General features: G+C 38.8%; 1 protein-coding gene across 1 annotated transcript in view; it reads right to left on the reverse strand.

Moving 5' to 3' along the window:
• The window catches only part of SEC24B (SEC24 homolog B, COPII coat complex component), a 76,908-nt gene that overhangs the window by 38,139 nt on the left and 19,479 nt on the right, over positions 1 to 19,290 (reverse strand). The window contains exons 4-8 of the mRNA XM_065405160.1: positions 12,464 to 12,568; positions 6,460 to 6,540; positions 4,919 to 5,094; positions 3,426 to 3,610; positions 1,208 to 1,310 (exon numbers count right to left, since the gene is read on the reverse strand). Coding sequence (XP_065261232.1) covers positions 1,208 to 1,310; positions 3,426 to 3,610; positions 4,919 to 5,094; positions 6,460 to 6,540; positions 12,464 to 12,568 — 650 coding nt within the window. The remainder of the gene's footprint in view (positions 1 to 1,207; positions 1,311 to 3,425; positions 3,611 to 4,918; positions 5,095 to 6,459; positions 6,541 to 12,463; positions 12,569 to 19,290) is intronic.

The following is a 19,290-nucleotide window of genomic DNA, read 5'->3' on the forward strand; positions in this document are numbered from 1 at the left end:
CTTTCTCAAGCACAGATTTATTTTTAACGTAGTATCTGTAGAAATTAGATTCAATTTACCAAAGGAAAAATACAGTATACTGTAAATACTTGTATAGTGTATTATGTATTTTTGAACTTGTTTAGAGAGAGTGGATGAAATGAAACAGTAGCACTTTTGAAACAGCATTGTTAGAACAAAAGACCATCTTTTTCTGTTATTTGAGCATTGCCTGTCTGTTATTTAATTCCTCTCCTCGGACTAATCTAAAACCCCATCCCATTCTGCAACAGCAGCAGTCATTCTTGCAGTTAATGGGGAATAGACTCCTCTGGACTTCTGATCCTCATCTACTAAGGAGGTCCTCTGTGGATATGGACGGAGCAATTTGAAAGATTTCATTCCCTCCAGAGAGGAAAGTCAGACGACCACCACTTCAGCAGTTCTCCCCGTCTTCCTTAGGAATATCATGAATAAATAGGCTAGATTGGCAAATGGCTATGCAAATTACTCTAACATCTTAGTGCTGAACACTGTAAAATAACCAGAGAAATAGGAGGAGCTGATCCCTGCCCTGCTTCCCCAGAATCTGATCAGTTGTGCTTGTTGAGAAGAGATTCCTGGAAGGGGGTGGAATCTTTCAGATCTCTCCCTCTAATTCAAGTTTCACTTAATAAATTAAGAAGTCAAGAGGCAAAACTTCAAATAGCTATTAAATTAAGAGGAGCAATGTATGCAGGCATAGAGCACAAGACATGACATTTAAAAAATACCAAGGTAAGCTGTTCACTCTGATGAAGCTTTAAATAAAAACCAAACAAAAAAGATAATTTTGCCTGAACCACTCCAACCACACTAAAGGTACGTAAAAAGCCTTAATTGTTGCAATTTGTATAGTTTCTCTAACAACCTTGTTCAGCTTATTAGATGCTACGTTTCATTTAAAAAAAGGATGAAAGATTGACAGCCATAATTTTTATCTTACAGTAACTGAATCAGTTCATCCTGTTACATTTAAGATAGAATTTTGAAACAAACAAAATTTGACTATATCAAAGAACAAACACCTGAACAGACAAGTTGAATAGAAATTCTACTTGAAAATAGTTCCACACCTCCTGCTATTATTTAATCCTCAATAAGGCTTAGACAAGATAAGAAAGTTCCACACAGTAAAAAGCAAAGCACTATGAGAGGATATTCAAAATAAAAAATATTTAAATTTTACCGTTAGGTCTCTGAACGGATGCAGCAGCAATCCCAAGGGAAGTTTAGCTTTGTTTAGCAAAGCCTGAGTCTGTGGAATATTTGTCAGTGTACATCGAAATGAACTGGAAAGAAATCATACAAAAATTAGCTCGCAAAGCAAACTTGAACACATACGTTGTATTAGCATGCAACTATATTCTCTGCAATTCAAAGAGTTGTTAAATTTTAAATATTACTAAACCTGGTTTCAAAATAAACAGAAACCATCGCCTAAAACAGCAAAAGTCTCCTCCAGAGAGAATAATATTTCAGTATAAGTGTGGCACAAAATGAAAAGCTGAAAGTATTGCATTTCAACAGGAAATGCATACTGGAGCTATTATTGAGTTTTTAAAAAGAACAAACAAGGGGGGGAGGTCTAGTACCCAAAGTAATTTAAACTTTGAGATGGTATTTTCATTCATGATAAATATTTCCTGATCTCAGAACTCACTAAAGGAAAACTGTACTTGCTATTTGTTGAAAAGTTATTTTAATGTGAGAGGGAATATAGGAGGATCTTAATGTTTCCCTCCCACAAAGAATTATGAGTCATCCTCTTCTCTGATGGATGTGGAATGGCTGAGACTTCCTAAAAACTTATTAATGCCACCCAATATAGTAACCAAAGGGGAATAGCTCCAGACACACATAAGGAGTCCAGAAGAGGAGTACTGCCTCCAAAGTGCTCCAGACGTGGGACTGAATGTGACCCACTCTAATTTCCCTCCTGCTCACAAAAAAATACATTGTCATTAGTCCACCAATCTGACCCAAATTTACCTACTGGATTAAAGCTTCTTTCAGCATTACAACTAAGCTTTTTGGAGCAGACTCTTTTTCCTTGTTTGCACGTGCCTGGCAACTTAGTTGAGGCCTTTATGCACTACTACAATTTAAATGTTTAATCATAATAATCATAATGTCTCTACTACTAACACACAAATGGCTGGATTATTGCAGTGTGCCTGGCACATCCTTCAAAAGCTGCACGCTGGTGACTGGCAATGGAAGACTACATAAAATTTCCAAAGATTGCATGACTGTAGGTTCCTATTTGCTTCAGATGCAAGCCAACATACTTAGACTGAAATATAAAGTCATTCAGGTTCTGGGTCCTGGCTACTTGAAAGACTGCCTCTCTCCTAAAGTGCTACCATCGCAGCTGAAATCAGTTGGGATCCTTTCCCTTCTAGTCCCCTGATTTGAATCCCAAGACATTCTCACCATAAGGAAGTTCGATTTGAAACTTGTTTCTTCCACTGGTCTCCCAGAGACCACATCTGTTGGGCTGTTAGGGCACAGTGTAAAGCGTATCTCTTTCCTTAGGCTTTTGCCCAGCTTTAAGATTATGGGGTTATATTTTAATAACAGACCTTCCAGTGTTGACACCAATCACTAGTCACATACAGTGAGAGGGATTTTTTAGTGCTCATCATTGGCTGAACTCTGCTCCCACTGATGGCAATGGTAAAACTGCCAATGACTTTACTGGGAGCAGTTAGGCCGATGCTGGGTGCTTTTGAAAATTCCACACTTAAAAAAAAATATCAGAAACTGAGTATTTTTGATTTTTATAAGTTTATTGCTTTTGCAAATGATCTCAATTTGTCTTTGTGACCACCACAAATGATGGTAAATAGATTTTATCAATGAATAAAATGAGGCAAATAGAGGTTAAGTGATTTGCTCAATGTCAAAAGAAAATCAGTGGTAGAGTTGGAATTAGAATGCTGCCTAGTCTTATTATGGTAAGTTTCATGAAGATTGTTTCAATAGCTAGTTTATAAAATGTTCTCTTGATTTTAGAATGCCAGGGCCTTGAGGTGAGAATGGTATGTTGTTCCAGTAGAAAGGAATACCATAAGTTACTCAACAGTGACCTCCCCAAATATAAAGCAACAATAGTGGTAGACTCTAAAATGGTCTCATCTAGTTGCCCTAAGAATGGTAGCCATAATGCTAAGCATTGATGGCAGGAGATGTAAATTAGCAACAGCTTCAGTGTTCACACAGAAGTGAAGAGGACTTAACCTCTTCTCTCCAGAGGAAACAGACTACACTGGTTGACCAGTGAAAGCAGAATACCGTGGTCAATTTCATCCTTTATAATTATTTTATTATTCTTAACTAAATTATGAAATGTGTCAGTAAAATGCTATGTCTAATATACCCAAAACTGAAAACAGTATACCTACTCTGGACTGCAATTTAATTTTCTAAGGTCTGAATTCAAATTAGGCACAGGAGCTAGAACTGGAGAAACAGGAAGAATATTCCTATCTTGTGTAAGGTTTACTGGTCTCAAGCTTTCTGGCTGCTGAGAGTGCTGTAGACTTAATCCTCCTAAGGTGGATGATAATTGGTTCACACCAGGATACTGCTGGGAAAAAAAAAAAAAAAGAGCATTGCAAAACAGTTATACTACATGTTTAATGAACATAATCTTAATTCATTACACTATTCTTTCAGATCACCATTAAGGAAGATATAGCAGTAGCTAATAATCGTTTGCCGATGAGAAGAGACTTGTAATTTTAAAGGGTTACACAAGCGGACAACGCTTCCCAGAACCTTAGCATATACTTCTTTGAACAACATTCAGTCTACAGCATGAAGTCAACATAAAAGATAATTTTACAGGAGGTGCATAATCCTCATTTTCAAGATGCTCTTATTCAACATTGTCTAAAGAAACCTAGAGGTAAATCAGCTCAGATATTACAAGAAAACTGATATCTTCCCCCCTCTTCTAAAGAGCTCACTTTTTTCTTTTTCCAAACCAGAAAAACAGGCTATACATTCTATTTTCTCTCTCCAATCCGGGGTAAACCTCAGACCACGTTGTGCATTCCCTTGTTTCTGTAGCATTTAGAAAGATTATTTTAAATAAGTATTTGTAAAAGCTCTCTCAATTTAAAACAAAAACCTAATCAAATTTGATTTTTTAAAATTCAAAAATGCTTCAATTTCATTACTCATAACTGCCTGAAGTCAAGGAACTGTAGTATTATCACAAAGAAGGTTGTAAAACAGCTTTTAAAAAAACATCTCTTTGGCTCTTAGTTCCCAGGTGAATGCCCAATTGTCTTTTATTAATAAAGTATGGAGGGGTTAAGACTATGAACCAAGCACAGAAAGGGAAACATTAGGTTAAACAGAGCTATGCTTTCCTTTTCCTTTAGAAGAATTTTTGCTTATACTAACCAATCTGCATTCCCCAAAGTCAAGTAGTACTCTCTTTTGGGTATACTGTCATCTAGTACTGCTGTACGCAGATCAATGGGAAATTTGGATTGTATATTGGAAAATTACTGGTCTTCCTCTTTATTAAATGTTTAACTATAATAAATCTTCAGTTTCTTTCTCCTTCAAAAATAACAATTTAATAAAAGCTTAAAATATTAAATTTAATTTTATTTTATTTTTAACTAAAAGTTAAGTAATTACATGGGCTACAGCAATTTGTTGGTCCTCTCCCCAATAATTCAAGTAGCCATCTCATTCATTATTTTGAATTTAGAGCTACTACATCAATATTCAGACTTGCTTGATATTTACAGTTCTCACATTTAAAACTGTACTCATTTTTAAAATAGACTATTGGGAACTATGTCAAAGGCACATCACTATAAGCTTTACAAAAGGATTGAAAAGAAACATCAAATAATTTCTCAATTAAAAATCTCACTTGAGGATATTGCTGAAACCCAGAATGGTGCCCTGGATTACTGGGCTGCATAGCAGAAGTAGATGGTGTTGCATTCTGGTATCCAGGTTGAAGAGTTGGGTATCCGTAACCAAAGGGCTTAGGAGTCCTTGATGTCTGAGGAGTAGGATCTGGACTACTTGCCGCAGAATTTGTTTCTAGGATAGGGAAAACAAATATTTTTTAAAATTATCTGTCTATTGCATTTAAATACAATAGGAAGCAAAATACAACAGCTGATCATGAGAATAATGCTTTTGTTAATTATAAAGAAACAACCCAAAAATTTCTCTGCATTGACCAAATGGATATTGTAAAACAGCAGAAAAAAGTTTCTCTCACTGTTAGTACCTGGGGCAACACGTTGGGGAGCACTGTCTAACTCTACCTCTAACCTACTTGTCTTCTAACTCTCCTCCGCATTTAATTAAATGCATCTTATCTACTAAGCAATTGGAACTTCATAATGTCATTTTATAAATTTCCCCTTTTTAATAGAAAGGTAAGAGTAAATAAATTGCAAAAATATAAAAAATAAAATCCCCTTAATTATAATTTTTTCTCCAAGACTGCTCTTGCTCTCAAATCTCCCCTGCCCTGCAAACTGCACCAAGACCTATTGATCTGTAGCCTCTCTTAGTCACCCATGATGAGATTTCTAAATTTTATTAAGAGGCTAATTCTGTCTTCAAGGGTGTACATGGGATTTCTGTCGAAGTCAATGTAAGCCCCGCATGTGTATCCAAGGACAGAATATGGCCCAACCGTTTTAAAAGGCTGAGTTATTTGTAGCATGCAGCTACTATTCAGATAGTTTGTTACAAAGTGGTAAGGAGAGGTAGACTGGACAAGAAACAGAAGCATAGCGTACTGATTATGGACTGATATGTCTCAATAGATCTCAGAGGGGAAAAAACAGCAGTTTTGAAACTGGCACAACAGCTGAGCAACTTTAACATGTGGAACAATATACCTTATTGCTACTGCCAGGATGAATAGCGGCTAGGTGGTCTACCTGGAGTAGAGGCATGGCAGTGCAAGTCACCTGCAACAGCCACCCTAAGGGGCAAGCGTTGGCCTGTGCAAGCCGGGAAAGTTGACACGGCCAGAGAGTCTGGGGATGGTTGCAGAGAAATTTAAATCTGGCACCCTCATCCCCCCCAAAAAGGTAAATTCTCTCAAGTAGGGGGTGCCCACAAGAAAGAATCAAAGCTGACATGAGTAAAATGCTACTCAACTCTATAGTGCTATATAAATGTTTTGTAATAACAAGCCAGCTGAATTGTGAATCACACATTTTATAATTTAATGGATGTCTCATTGCTGATGACTGAAAGGGAGGCAGTAAGGATAAGCAGGAATCCATGATGGAATTACAGGGAATCTAGAGTAAGAGGAAATGGGTGATGTTTTTAAAAAACAACCTGAAAAACTAGAACTGTATATTATACAAGTAACATTTTTTTTGTTTTGTTATACCTTAACAACAACAATTCAGAATTAACATGCAACAAAGGGCTCACCTGGATAGCCACCTCCTTCAAGGGCATCATAATTGTTGATAACAGGAGAGGCACTGCTAGTAGTGGAGGAGCTGTCAATAGCTAAAAACAAATACAAAATAAAACAAAGATTTGCTTTAAGCAATGGCAAGCTTCTGCGAGGACAGGGCTTCAGAGAACATGGTTTCTTAAACTTCTGGTAAGAAACTGTTAAAGAGATACAGGAAAAATATTGTACTAAGAATCCAACAAAGTTATTACTATTGGAAAACACAAAGATCATACCTAAACGTAGCCAATTTGGTATTGAGAAAATATGGAAAAAGCAACAAATGGATAAGGACAAAAATAAAATTAAAATGATTTCTTATTTCAAAGAGGTTTTTAGACAACCATTTCTAAATTCTTTTTAATCTAAAAGAATTCAGGTAATTTAAAGCATTTCTATTTAAACTGGCTCAATGGCAGCATTTAGCACTCCCATATCATGCAAGACTTCCAATGGTCTTCAAAGGGAGTTTTGCATAAGTTGAGAGTGCTGGAGAGTGCGTTTTGAAGTAACCTTTTCATTTGAAATTTTCCAACGTCCCTCCTTTCATATGCTGTTGTAATAAAGAGTGTCTTGTTTTATTGTTAAATGCAAAAGCTCTAACACGCTCTACTGAATACTGCTTATTAAAGTTCTCTGCCTTAGCCGTAACAGAGGAAAATCTGATGTAGCCAAAAGGCATACCTAAACACACTAATAAAATAAGTCAAGTAAAGAGTAATTTTTTTTAATTGCGTAGACTACTGATGCATAATTCTTCCTAGTGCCACATACTTATTCTCTATTTAACTGATTATCTGTATTGTAATACATTAAATAAAAATAAGTAAATGTTTTAAAAGACTTAGTGAAGTTTCATATACATTTGCCACAAGAAAGGGACAGAGTAGAGAGACTTTGTATACCGGCTCCTTAGAAACAAAAACACAAACGGATAATTTTGGCCTCTGAAATCTGGTATCTGAACTACAAGTCACAAAATGCAACACAAAGAAAATAGTACATGTAAGAGTTCAGACAAAACAAAGCCACATACAATTTTTGTGGATGGGAGAGACAGGATGGAAGGCCTTAAGAGATTCCTCCACTGCTGCCTCAAGGTTATCAGCTATTACAACTCATCCTTCCTAGTGAAGCCAAAGTGGGTTTCAGGAAGACATTAATGGAGAGAGCATGCTGGCTTAGCAAACTGGAATGGGGAAAGTGTTCCATGCATAGGAGCAGAGTGAAATGCATCTGGGAGACAATATTACTAGTAACATGGAGACACCACTATTGTAACGATTACTTCGGCATTTCAATGATAACTGTTTCTATGAAGTTTTTAACTAGGGTGTAAAACAAGGCTTAAACTCAACATTCAAAATCAGTTACTCTTAGGAACAAAGTTTTACTTCCCTCTTAAAAAAATTTTTTTTTTTAAAGTACAGTATTAATTAAAAATAAACTTGTGAACTTCATAAACACCTTCCTTTGTTATATTCACTTATGAGCTTGAAAACCAACATTTCTTTCCCTACCAAGTTTTCTCTTTTTTCCCCGATCAGGTGAAAAATCCTAGGAGCTGAAGCAAACAAGATTCTTGTTTATTCAGCAGCAGCATAGCTTCTGTAAGTTTGGTTAACCAACGCTAATTAAAAGCCAAAAGGGGAGCTTATTTCCACACCCAACAAAATATGGTAGGTATAGATGTAGGAATTTTTAAAAATGAGTATGTTCTTTGCACAGGAAAGCTGGTTTTACTTAAAAAAAAACAAAAACAAACCACACACAAAGAGGAGACTACTACCCAATTATAATCATTTTAAGGTAGGTCAAGTTTTGTGAATGTTCTGATGTCACAGGTTAGTTGTAGAAAATATTTCTCATTTATTCAACAGTAAATTGGATTCCATAAAATTTATTACATCAATCCACACCATCAATCAGATATCAAATCAATTTGCACTAGTCACTCATTAAGATGTGATTATGTAATGATCAGACTATATGGCAGAATAAAGCACAGACGCGTCAAAGCTTTACTTTAATGAATGCATAGCAAAAGATGATTACTATGCAAAATTGGGCTAAAGCATGAAAAATATATATCTCAAGGTGTAGCACTCTAATTAGATAGTGCTGGCATAAAATCAATAGTTATGAAGCAGAAATTAAAATATATATTTTTAATGAATACAATGAAGTCAAAGTACATATCTCCAAAGAATAGCGTGAAGATCTTTGAGAGATGAATGACAGTTTGGAAGCACAAATGGTAACTCTTCCCCCCCCCCCCCAGTGTCACACTAAAAATGTAATTAAATCTGAATTATTTTTGGTTTCTTCTACAAAAGCTTTCCAGGCCAACTCTGGGAGAAAGATACAGTATGAAAGAGGATTATAGTTGGAGAGAAACATCTCAGGTTCTCTGTGTAACAGTTCTGCTAAGAAGTCTAATGTGATGAAAAGAATACCACTCCTCATATCCTATGAGAAACGTTTGACCCCATCGCCCTGAAGATCATTTATGTACTGTCCCTACCCCCTGAAAAATTCATCAGCGTGCCAACGTATATGAGAATTCTGAGGGGGTCTACAGATTTTTTTTCCCCATTGCAAGCCATATTTTGTTGATTGCACTACTCCATACTATTATTCTGACATGTTGCATTTTACTGATACCAACCTATGACTGGGCTCTGATTCAGCAAGTTACTTACACATTTATTTGACTTCAATAGGAATCCTCACATGCTTAAATTTAGTCACTTATCTTGCTGAATCAGGATAATAGTATTGATTTCTCTGTATACCTTACATATTAGTAACAGAGTTCCCTCCACATTACTGACTCTTCCAGTATCATGTACTAAGTGACTCGAACACCAGTGTACAAGATAACCATCAGTACAATATACACAAAATGTCGTTGATACCATGAACTGTAATGTTGCCGTCAGGTTCTGTGGTTTGTTCTGCAATCACTGCAGCTGGAATTTAAAGACACTTTCGCAGCCAGATTTCTACCACTGTAGTGGTATACTTGTTGCACAAGGAAGTATCTGTTTTGTACCTCTGACTCATTAGTTGAATACAGTGAAATCTAAGAAACAAACCTACTATTAAAGTCCCCTACATGCAATATCTAGTCTCAGCAAAATAAAGTGACATTTTGTTGCCAGGGCTTTAATGGTATTATTCTGCTTGAAGTGATAGAGCAGTAGTTCTCAAAGTTTTGTACTGGTGACCCCTTCCACATAGCAAGCCTCTGAGTGCAACCCTCCCTTATAAAACATTTTCTTAGATATTTAACACCATTATAAATGCTGGATGCAAGGCGGGGTTTGGGGTGGAGGCTGACTGCTCGCAACCCCCCATGTAATAACCTCGTGACCCCCTGAGGGGTCCCAATCCCCAGTTTGAGTACCCCTGTGATAGAGGGTCCAATTCTGTTCCCATTGAAGTCAAAAGAAGCAGTGAGCCTAGAGTTAAGTAGTGCTATTTGTGAGAGTAATCGTCTAAATTTAACCTTTCTTAATCTTGACAAAAAATTTACAATGAACATCTAATGACCAATGTAAAAATATTATTGGTTAAAAAACTGATCATGCTAGTAACATAATTATACATATTTTACAACCTTTCTTCAGCACCACTTCTAAGAAGGTAACAAACTAAAGAATCAGATTACACAGAGAGCAACTGTTATAAGGAACAACTTAGCAGAAAACATTCCTCAGATTTATAAAATAACATATGGATAAACTTAATTTAAAATTAAGCAGGATAAAGATTTCATTTAAGATCATTCACCAACAAACCTGAATTCTGCTTTTATTCAATTTTAATTTTCAAAAACTCTGAAGACTAAATGGATTAACTTAATTTCATTCAGAAATAGATGCTGGCCTCTGCAAAATGCTAAAAATTAGCTTTTTTTTTTATACATGGTAGACTGCAAGACCAATCTTTTTCTTTGGAGGAGGGGGATAAAACGTTACTCTAGGTATGCCTTTTTGTTAAGAGAACTCTCCAGGAACACGTCTTGCTGTTCGGTTAAATGCTTTCTGAACAAAAAACCTATGAAAAGCATCCTCCAACTGAACTCAATGGGCAGGATAAATGAGCTGGTGTAAGACACAAGGAAACAAATAAGAGGCAAGAAATTATTCTCAAAATATCCTTCTAAATCACTGCAGAAAACAAACTTCTACACAGCATACAACAGCCGAGTAAAACTTTCATGTGTAACAGCTTGCCAAGCACATTTTTCAAAAGAGGCAGTTGCAGGAGCCATACGTCAAGGCTATGATGACTGGTAAAAGCATAGAAATGTGGCTCCTGTACATTGTTCCAGAGAAGTAACCATTCTCTCCACTCCCAAAGCAGTGAATGTCCTTATGAAATAAGCCTAAATTGAGCCTGAAGCCTCTTCAGCTTTTAACAGTAGGACTTCCTAATAATCCTCAATACCAACAGCACACTCAGTAGTACACAATACAAGAGGTTGCATATGTCTACCAGCAGGATGAATCAATGGCTACATATCTTTCTCTCTCAAGAGGGCTCTCTTAAAGGAGATATTTAGCACTCTCCTCACCATCAAGGCTGTAGATCTACTTCTCTTTTAGGGTTCATGCAAAGCAAGAAAAATAAATAGTGACCTGAGAAACTATCATGACCTGAGGAACTATCAGAAAACATGGAACTAGTTTTGAAACTAAACCATTCTGATAAAAAACAAACATGGATCCTTGCAGTGAAAAGCCTGAAACTCCCAACAATCCTACCCAAACAAACTGCCATAAGAAAAACAGTTTTCAAAGTAAGTGATCTCTCTAAATTATCCACCAGGGTTTGGGGAAAGAGAATCCATAAAGACAAGCAGGGTCAAGACCCCACAAGAAAAAGGGAGGATAGTTTTGGTCTCACTTTATCTGCCACCCTAAATACTTTCAGGTAAGTGCCTATGGACAAATACTCTATTACACATAATTAAGGCTCCATTACGAAATTGCACAAAACCGATATTCTGTTACATATCTTTTTTTTTTTTTTTTTTTAAAAGGAAATGAAATATCACAACAAAGATTGAGTGGAGAGGGGCAGAACTTTCTTGAAGTGTGCCGAATTCCAAAGGTCTATCATTTTGCAATAGACTGTGGAGATGAACTACTTGTGGGCCAACAGAAACATGGCAATCACTTTCTCAGAGATCTATATTTTTCTTTATAAAGATTATCCCTCCCAAAAGCCATGCCAAGAGACATTGGTGATATCTCTATCATACTGGTCACTGGCATATCAGAAAAGGAGAGAGAGGATGATCTTGAGCTTAAGTCACTAGACTGAGAATATCTCAGGAGTTTTACTATTTTCCTTTCTCTGTCTCCTAAAACTAAACAGACTTGTCTTTCCTGATACTGGACAGTACTAGAGAAACATAGGACAGGTTCCGTATACAGTTATTGCCTTAAAAATAATATTTACAAAAAAAACAACCTATGTTTCTTTACTGTAGTATTTACAATGTTTCCTATACTTAGAAGGAGAAATATCAAAAAATAACTGATACATTTAACTATCATAGGTGGTAAAACATCTACATGTATAGCCGTAACAGAGCTAAACCAATCATCCAAAAGCTCTACATCAAGACACATTCCATTAGAACATTACAAGTTTGCTGAAAGTTAGAATACTGAAATTAAAACAACCTCATAAAGTGCAACCTTTACACTATAAAATACGAAGATGCATGTTACCTCAGGGGGGAAAAAAAACATTGTACTGAACAATTGCCAATTACTACACTCCATTTTTAACTACCATATTCATACAAGAGTTGGAAATTTTCCCTTAGCTTGCTAGGTGTCTGAAGACTCGCAACTACTTTTGGGTTTAAATTTTTAATTTTAATAATTCAAGGCGGAAATACGAAGACAAAACTTGGGTAGAAAAAAAGCAATATACTGGTGTAAAGCTAAAGCAGACCTGCTTCCTCATCCTCCTCATCCTCTTCCTCATCATCTGAACTTGATGACAAGGGAGCTGGTGCAGAGCTAGCTTGATTATTAACATATCCACCATACTGCATGCCTGTGAAGTGGAAAGCACAAACACAAGAGTCAAACAGACAGGAAAGATGAGAAACAAAAGTCACAAATCATTGCATTAAAAGTGAGAGAAATCAGGCATTCCAGAGAACATCCTTACATGCAAGTGATGAAAGTTCATTAATAGTCTCAGAGAGCTAGATCATCTCTGTAAGTAGTTTAGCAGAAGCAGCTTTTTAGTGAACTAGTTTGGTTCAGCATTAGTACTGCCTAAGAAAAACTAGCAGGAAGGAAAATATGTTTAATAATTCCTCTGGACAAAGAAAGAATAAGTTTGCTTGGCAAACTTGCCCTTTTAAAAACGAATCATCCAAATTCTTTAGTATTTTGCAGTTTAGCAAGAAGAGTAATGAAATATATCATTGCCTCACCGTATAAGTGCACACATGTTCCACCTTTCCATGTTTTCCATCACAATCTTACCATGCATTTTAAACAAGATATGCCAGTTTAATAAGTGTTAGCACTACTGTGCCGGTTTACTTGGTCAAGAGTGTCAAAAATGAGGGCCTACAGTTAGGCTCATAAGTCCATATTTAGGCACCTAAATACATGGCCTGATTTTCAAAAGCACGGAGGAGCACCCAGGAACGTCATCACAGAACATTCTACAAACTGTAACCAACAGTTTTTAATACAATAGGCACTGTACACAAATACAAACAATAGACAAGGCACTAGATACATATACTGTGTAAAGATGTGATGTATAGTTAAGTACTGATCAGTTGACAGTGTGTGCAGAACTACTGACTTGACAAACTACACAGGTACTCAAAATCTTGAACATCTGTTGATTTTATAGATGCAACTTACCATAGTTTTCTTCTTGGCAGCTCAATGGACTACTATGCTTTAAAAAAATTAACTCAGACACTTCCAAAATTTTGAAGAGTTCTGTGTTTTTCTAATAGAAGTCCTGAATTTACACTGGACTAGTATACCACATATGAGACATGACAATATATTTAACATTCTATTACAATAAAATTGTGGCAGATAAATCATATACACATTGGCATTCATGTATACATACAATGATGTGTATATGTAATGACATTCAATTACTAACTCAAACTGTTTTAACTGTTGTATAGTGAGCCACATTAACATGTATTTTATTAAAATACACAAGCTAGCCATCACATCATTCTGCTTTAAAAAGATTCTCAAATGAACAAATCAGGAGTATTTAAATTATACTTAATACAACTCAGTGGGGATAGTTTGAAGAGCAGCTACCAAGGCAATGGAAGAGGAAATAAGAAACCAAAGAGAATACCAGAACATTGTCTGGCCATGCCAGAAGAAAGACAGGAGGATATGGATATGGTTTAATTAGGTCGCAATTTTATTCACTTAAAATATTTTCAAGTACCTGGCAAAAAGTAGTACAATGCAGGCATTTCCCTAATCATTTCCACCTAATGCCCAACCTGCTTCCAGCCATCCTGTTGCTGGACCCCCACCATCCTCCCCTGATATGAGATAAAAGGGGGCTTTAAAAGGAGGAAGGGCCACTCCCTGCTGTATCAGCCTTAAGGGGGAAATAGAAAAAAAGAGGGTGGTCAGCTCTGCACTGTAGCAGACTTCAGAGCCCCCAAAACCCCTTTACTCAGCTCTCAAGTGATGCTTCCCTTCCAATCCTTTTCCAATCCATTTTATCCAATAACCATATCCCTTACATAACGAGTACATTTATGCTTGGCTACTTCCTCCCACCCTGTCCCTGACAGGCTCCTAGATATTGACTGATTCCTCCCTTAATATTAGAGAAACAGGTGTACTCAATTTTCCCTGAATAATTCAGGTGCCACTAAGATATGTCCCAATGAGAAATTATCAAACTCCCTTGCTTATATATGAATTTAGCCACCTCCCTATTCACATACCTCCCCGTCATATTGACCCAAGGAGAATTCATGGCCCTCTTCTATATCCTACGTTGCAACATGTCAGACCAAATAATTGTCACCCAAGGAAACAACTCCTGGATCTGCACCACATCCCCCTTAACTCTGAGCATCAATTCAACCTCCTTACGCCTTCACAAATAGTTTTCAACGAAGAGAACAATAATTGCAATCAGTTTCTGCTCCTGGGCTGCCAAAGAGTATACAAGGGGCATCAACTGTTCCCATAGCATGCTCTGCCATCCACATTAGCTCAGGACTGCCACCCTACCTAGACACAGATGTGAACTGCCAGATGACCTGAAAGCCTACTTGTGCATCTAGTATACAATATTGTACCTACAGATCCACACTACTGCTTGCTTGGTTCATTTGCATGATTCTGAAATTGGAAACAGTAAATTAGTTCAGATTCTCTACCTGGGGTCTCACATATGTCCCATATGCATTTGAATGTCATTGCTCTGGAATGAGTGGGGACCAAATTATGCACCAGTAATGTCAACTCTAAAAGCCCTTTTCTGAAAACTAACGAGCTGGTATGTTGCGAGGGGCCTTCCATCACCAAGAATAAAGAGGGGGCCCTCTTCAATAGGTCTCTTCTCTATTTAAGCCCTTAGTGGGCAAATTCTGGCCTCACTCCCCTCCTGTAGTATGATGGACTCACCTCATCCCCTGAACAGTTTTGAATATCCTCAGGCCAAGACAACTGATTATTCCTCCACTCCAAAGCCCATTTCAAAGTATCCCACACTGACCCAAGCACTAGCTCACTCATTCTAAAAGCTCCAAAAAACTACCAGGAATGCAGTCTTGAACAAGGTTGACTCCTGTCTGCTTCTGCATATTTCGATGAGAAATAGCACCAAATCCCCAAGCGTCTGAACAGTGACTAGACCACAGCAATCCTCTCTGGGGCCCATGTCTTGAGGCTACGCTACTAAAAACCTCCAAACTATAAACCCACTACACGGATCTGGGTAACCCCTTATTCTACTGACAAATGTAAGGTCTGAGAAGGGACCAGAGATGCCAGCCCACAGGTTGCCAGACACAATGTACTGAAGTTTCTGATCTTCCAGAATAAGTGATATCATTGACAGGCCCTCCCCCTCCTCTGAAATTGCACAAAATTGTTAAAAACTCCTGCCATCAGCCATAAACGGCTGTGGTGCTACCAATCTCTGTACTACTCCATCATACGTCAAGGTTTCAGAATGCTATTGGCATCTATTCTGGCTCCTTGTTGGCTCAGGATGCTAGGTCCTGAAATTCATCCACCTGAAATCACAACAATGCATCAGCTATTTCATTATTGATCCTGGGAACATGTTTGGCAGAAAACCATATGTCAAGATTTAAAGACTGTAGTACAAAAACTCTTACCAACTTCAGAGCCTTAGGTGATCTGAAGGACTGGCGATTGAGAATATGTACCATTGCCATGTTGTCACTCCAAAAATGCACTTTTGTTTGCAAAATCCGTTCCCCAAATACTTATAGCTACCAAAATGGGAAAGAATTCCAGGAATGTTATATTCTCTACTACATATTTCTGTAGCCAATCTGAAGGCCATTCTGGCCACACCACCTGCCTCGGTAAAATTCTCCCAAACTTATTCCTCCTGATGCATCTGAATGAATCCATAATTCTTCTTCTTCTTCTTCAACACTTAGTGGAACAGTCAGCTGTAGTGATCATTCACTGTTTGGTCCATTCCTGTGCGACTGTAAGGGCTTGAGAGCCCAAGAGTCCAACATCGGAACAGACTTGATGAACCGATGTAATAAGGGATCTGCCTCTGGGCCACCTCCACACCCCAGTTGGTGGAATTTTATCCCAGATGTTACAAGCCATTCGAGAACGGTGGTCACCAGAATGTCTTGTGGCATTCTTGCGACATGTCCGAAAAGCGTAAGACAATGGTCCCAGTAGTCTGTAGACTGGAGTGCCCGTAAACATCTGCATTACAAATGAAGTCATTCCACTTTATGCCCAATATACGATGTTGGCATTTGTGTGGAAAGCCTCCAGCTATGCCCAGTCTGAGTCGCATAGTGTCCTGTTTCGCAACCGTACAACAGTATGGAAAGGATACAGCTCAAATAGATCTTGAACTGGGTTGTCATGCTGAGATGATGTTGATTCCATATTCATTGTAAACGCCCCTTGGCAGACGCTGTGATGCCCATCTGATGGAGAACCTCCGTGTGAGAGTTGGAATGAACTGGTGAGTATAGACCCCAAATAGCAAAAGCCGGGGACTGTTTTGACAGTTTCATTATTCAAAGAGATTGGAGTCACGGGTGGACTTGGTCCTAGATGTTGCAGCTTTGTCTTTGACCACAAAACATGGAAGCCAACCCTTCCTCCACTTGCTGGAGTGCCTCATGAAACCTGTCGGGGCTCTGTACTAGAAGAACAACATCATTGGCATAGTCAAGGTCTGAGAGTGAGAGATCACCGATCTTAATGCCTATGGACCTGATAGAATACTGCATTATGAAATCCATTGCCTGACAAAAGAGTGCAGGGGCCAAGACACAGCCCTGCCTGACACCATATACTGATTTAAAAGGTGCCAATATCCGATTCCCCAAATGTACACGGGCAGTGGTTCCATTATTCAGCTTGCTAATCAAGTCCAGCAGAGCAATTGGGAAACCTACCTCTTTTAAGGCCTTCCATAGTGTGACTCAGTCAAATGAATCAAACAAAGCCTTAAGATCGACATGCGCTACATGCAGGGGCTTCTTGAACTCATGGTGTATCTCCAACAACAAGCAGAGGGCCAAAATGACATCTAATTGGACCTGTTCCTCATAAAGCCTGAGTGTTGGGGGCAACTTTTGATGTAGCAGGGGCTCCAAACGCGCCAGCAGAACATGCACAAACAACTTCCCTGGCATGGACAACAAGGTGATCGGGCTGTAGCTCTGACATTCACTGCGTGGTCCCTTGCCCTTATAAAGTGAGATCACAATACCGTCCTTCCAGGGAGTTGGCAAGGTTCCAGTTCTCCACACCAAATGAAAGATGGCCAGAAGTGATTCCGCAACAGAGTCAATAGCACATTTTAGCAGCTCTCGGAGAATGCCGTCGGTGTTGGCTGAGTGTCCATTTTCAGTTAGCGGATGACACACTTCATCCAATGTTGGTGCATCAGTACAAGTATCTGGGTCTGAAACCACAGTGGCTGCCAAAACTTCCAGCTCTGAACAAGCAGCAACTGGAGAGCTGATTCAGGGCACTGTGATAATGTTCCACCCAGCGTGAAAGGATGTCATCCAATTTACATGGATGGCCTTGGCTGTTGTTCAAGATGCCTTTCATAGTAACTACCTCTAGACCGCTAAGCCAAATTCATCATCATCTGCCACTTGGTTATAATATGCCTCAAGATCGCAAAGTGCCAGGGGGTTGAACTTTCACTTCAGCTGAGTACAAGCAGGCTTATCGCCACACTGACAGAATGTGGCCTTCAATTTAACTGTCTGGAAGGCCTCCTTTGATAGCTATGGTCGGCGTTCTAGGCGCCTAATAGCCAATGGTCTGCTCGGCAGATTGGTGGAGGATGGAGGTGAACAGAGACCAGGCAACCTCGACATCATCTGGCAGGTCGGCTAGAGCCGAGAATCTATTTCTGACGTTGATACAAAACCTGTTGGCTAAACCTGACACACAGAGAAGTGCATCGATGTCAAACTTTTTCCTCGTCACAGAGGGCTTACTTGCTTGTCAGAGTGTCAACGCCATGCAGGCAACCACTAGGTGGTGATCTGTTTTCGCGGCACATTCCGCACCACGATATACTCTACAGGAGGTGAAGAGACGCCTGTCATGTGTGATGATGTGGTCCAACTCCTTCTGAGAGATGCCATCATGAGAGATCCATGACATCTGGTGTATGCATCACCGCTTGAACCATGACCCAAGAATCGAAAGATTCTGAGAGGCGCAGAAGGTGAGAAAGCAGCAAGAGTTATAGTTGAGTGTACCTGAACTGTAATGGCCAGTGACCTGTTCAAGCCCAATTCGCAGGGAGACAGTACCTGCATTTAGATTGCCAAGAATCACAAAATTGTCATGTGGAGGGACGGTGCGTACTAGAGATTCCAACTGATCGCAGAAATGATCTTTGACTGAATCAACAGATTTCTCGGTCAGCACATAGACTACTATGATAGCGAGGTGACTGTGCCAATGTTTAAGACGTGCAATAAGTAGCAGAGAAGATCCAGGCATCCAGGTTATCAAGAAGGACTTGGCTTCACCTCAAAGTAGTAATGCTACCCCTTATAAGTGGCTGGGGCTGCTGGAATACAGAAGTAATGAATCTTCCACCTTGTGGCATCCGTGATCTATCAGCCTTGCTTCCATTAGGCCTGCGATTGATATGCCAAGATGGTCCGCATGAGACAGTGACCTGATGAACACACCTGTGAAGAGCTGGAACATTCCAGGTTGTAATTTTGATGGGCTGGTAGAGAACCCAGCTATGTTTGAATACATTGTCATGGCATACTGCTGATGTGCCTGCTGACATCAGAAGACGCGCATCCCCAGGCGGTCTTTGGCATTAGCCTTTCACATTTGCAATGCAAGAAGGCGGCACCGGCAGGTCATCTACAGCGGAGAGTAAAGCGGGGCTTTAACTGTGGTGCTGAGTGCTAAGTTATTCATGTTGATCAAAAGTAAGAGCGAACGATCTATAACTGTCTCTCTATAATCCGTTCCTCCCTCCAAAAAGACACTCCATTAAAATGATTCAGAAACTGTTCCCAAGTCCCC

The sequence above is a fragment of the Emys orbicularis genome, chromosome 5, assembly GCF_028017835.1.
Source record: "Emys orbicularis isolate rEmyOrb1 chromosome 5, rEmyOrb1.hap1, whole genome shotgun sequence".
Classification (NCBI taxonomy): Eukaryota; Metazoa; Chordata; order Testudines; family Emydidae; genus Emys; species Emys orbicularis.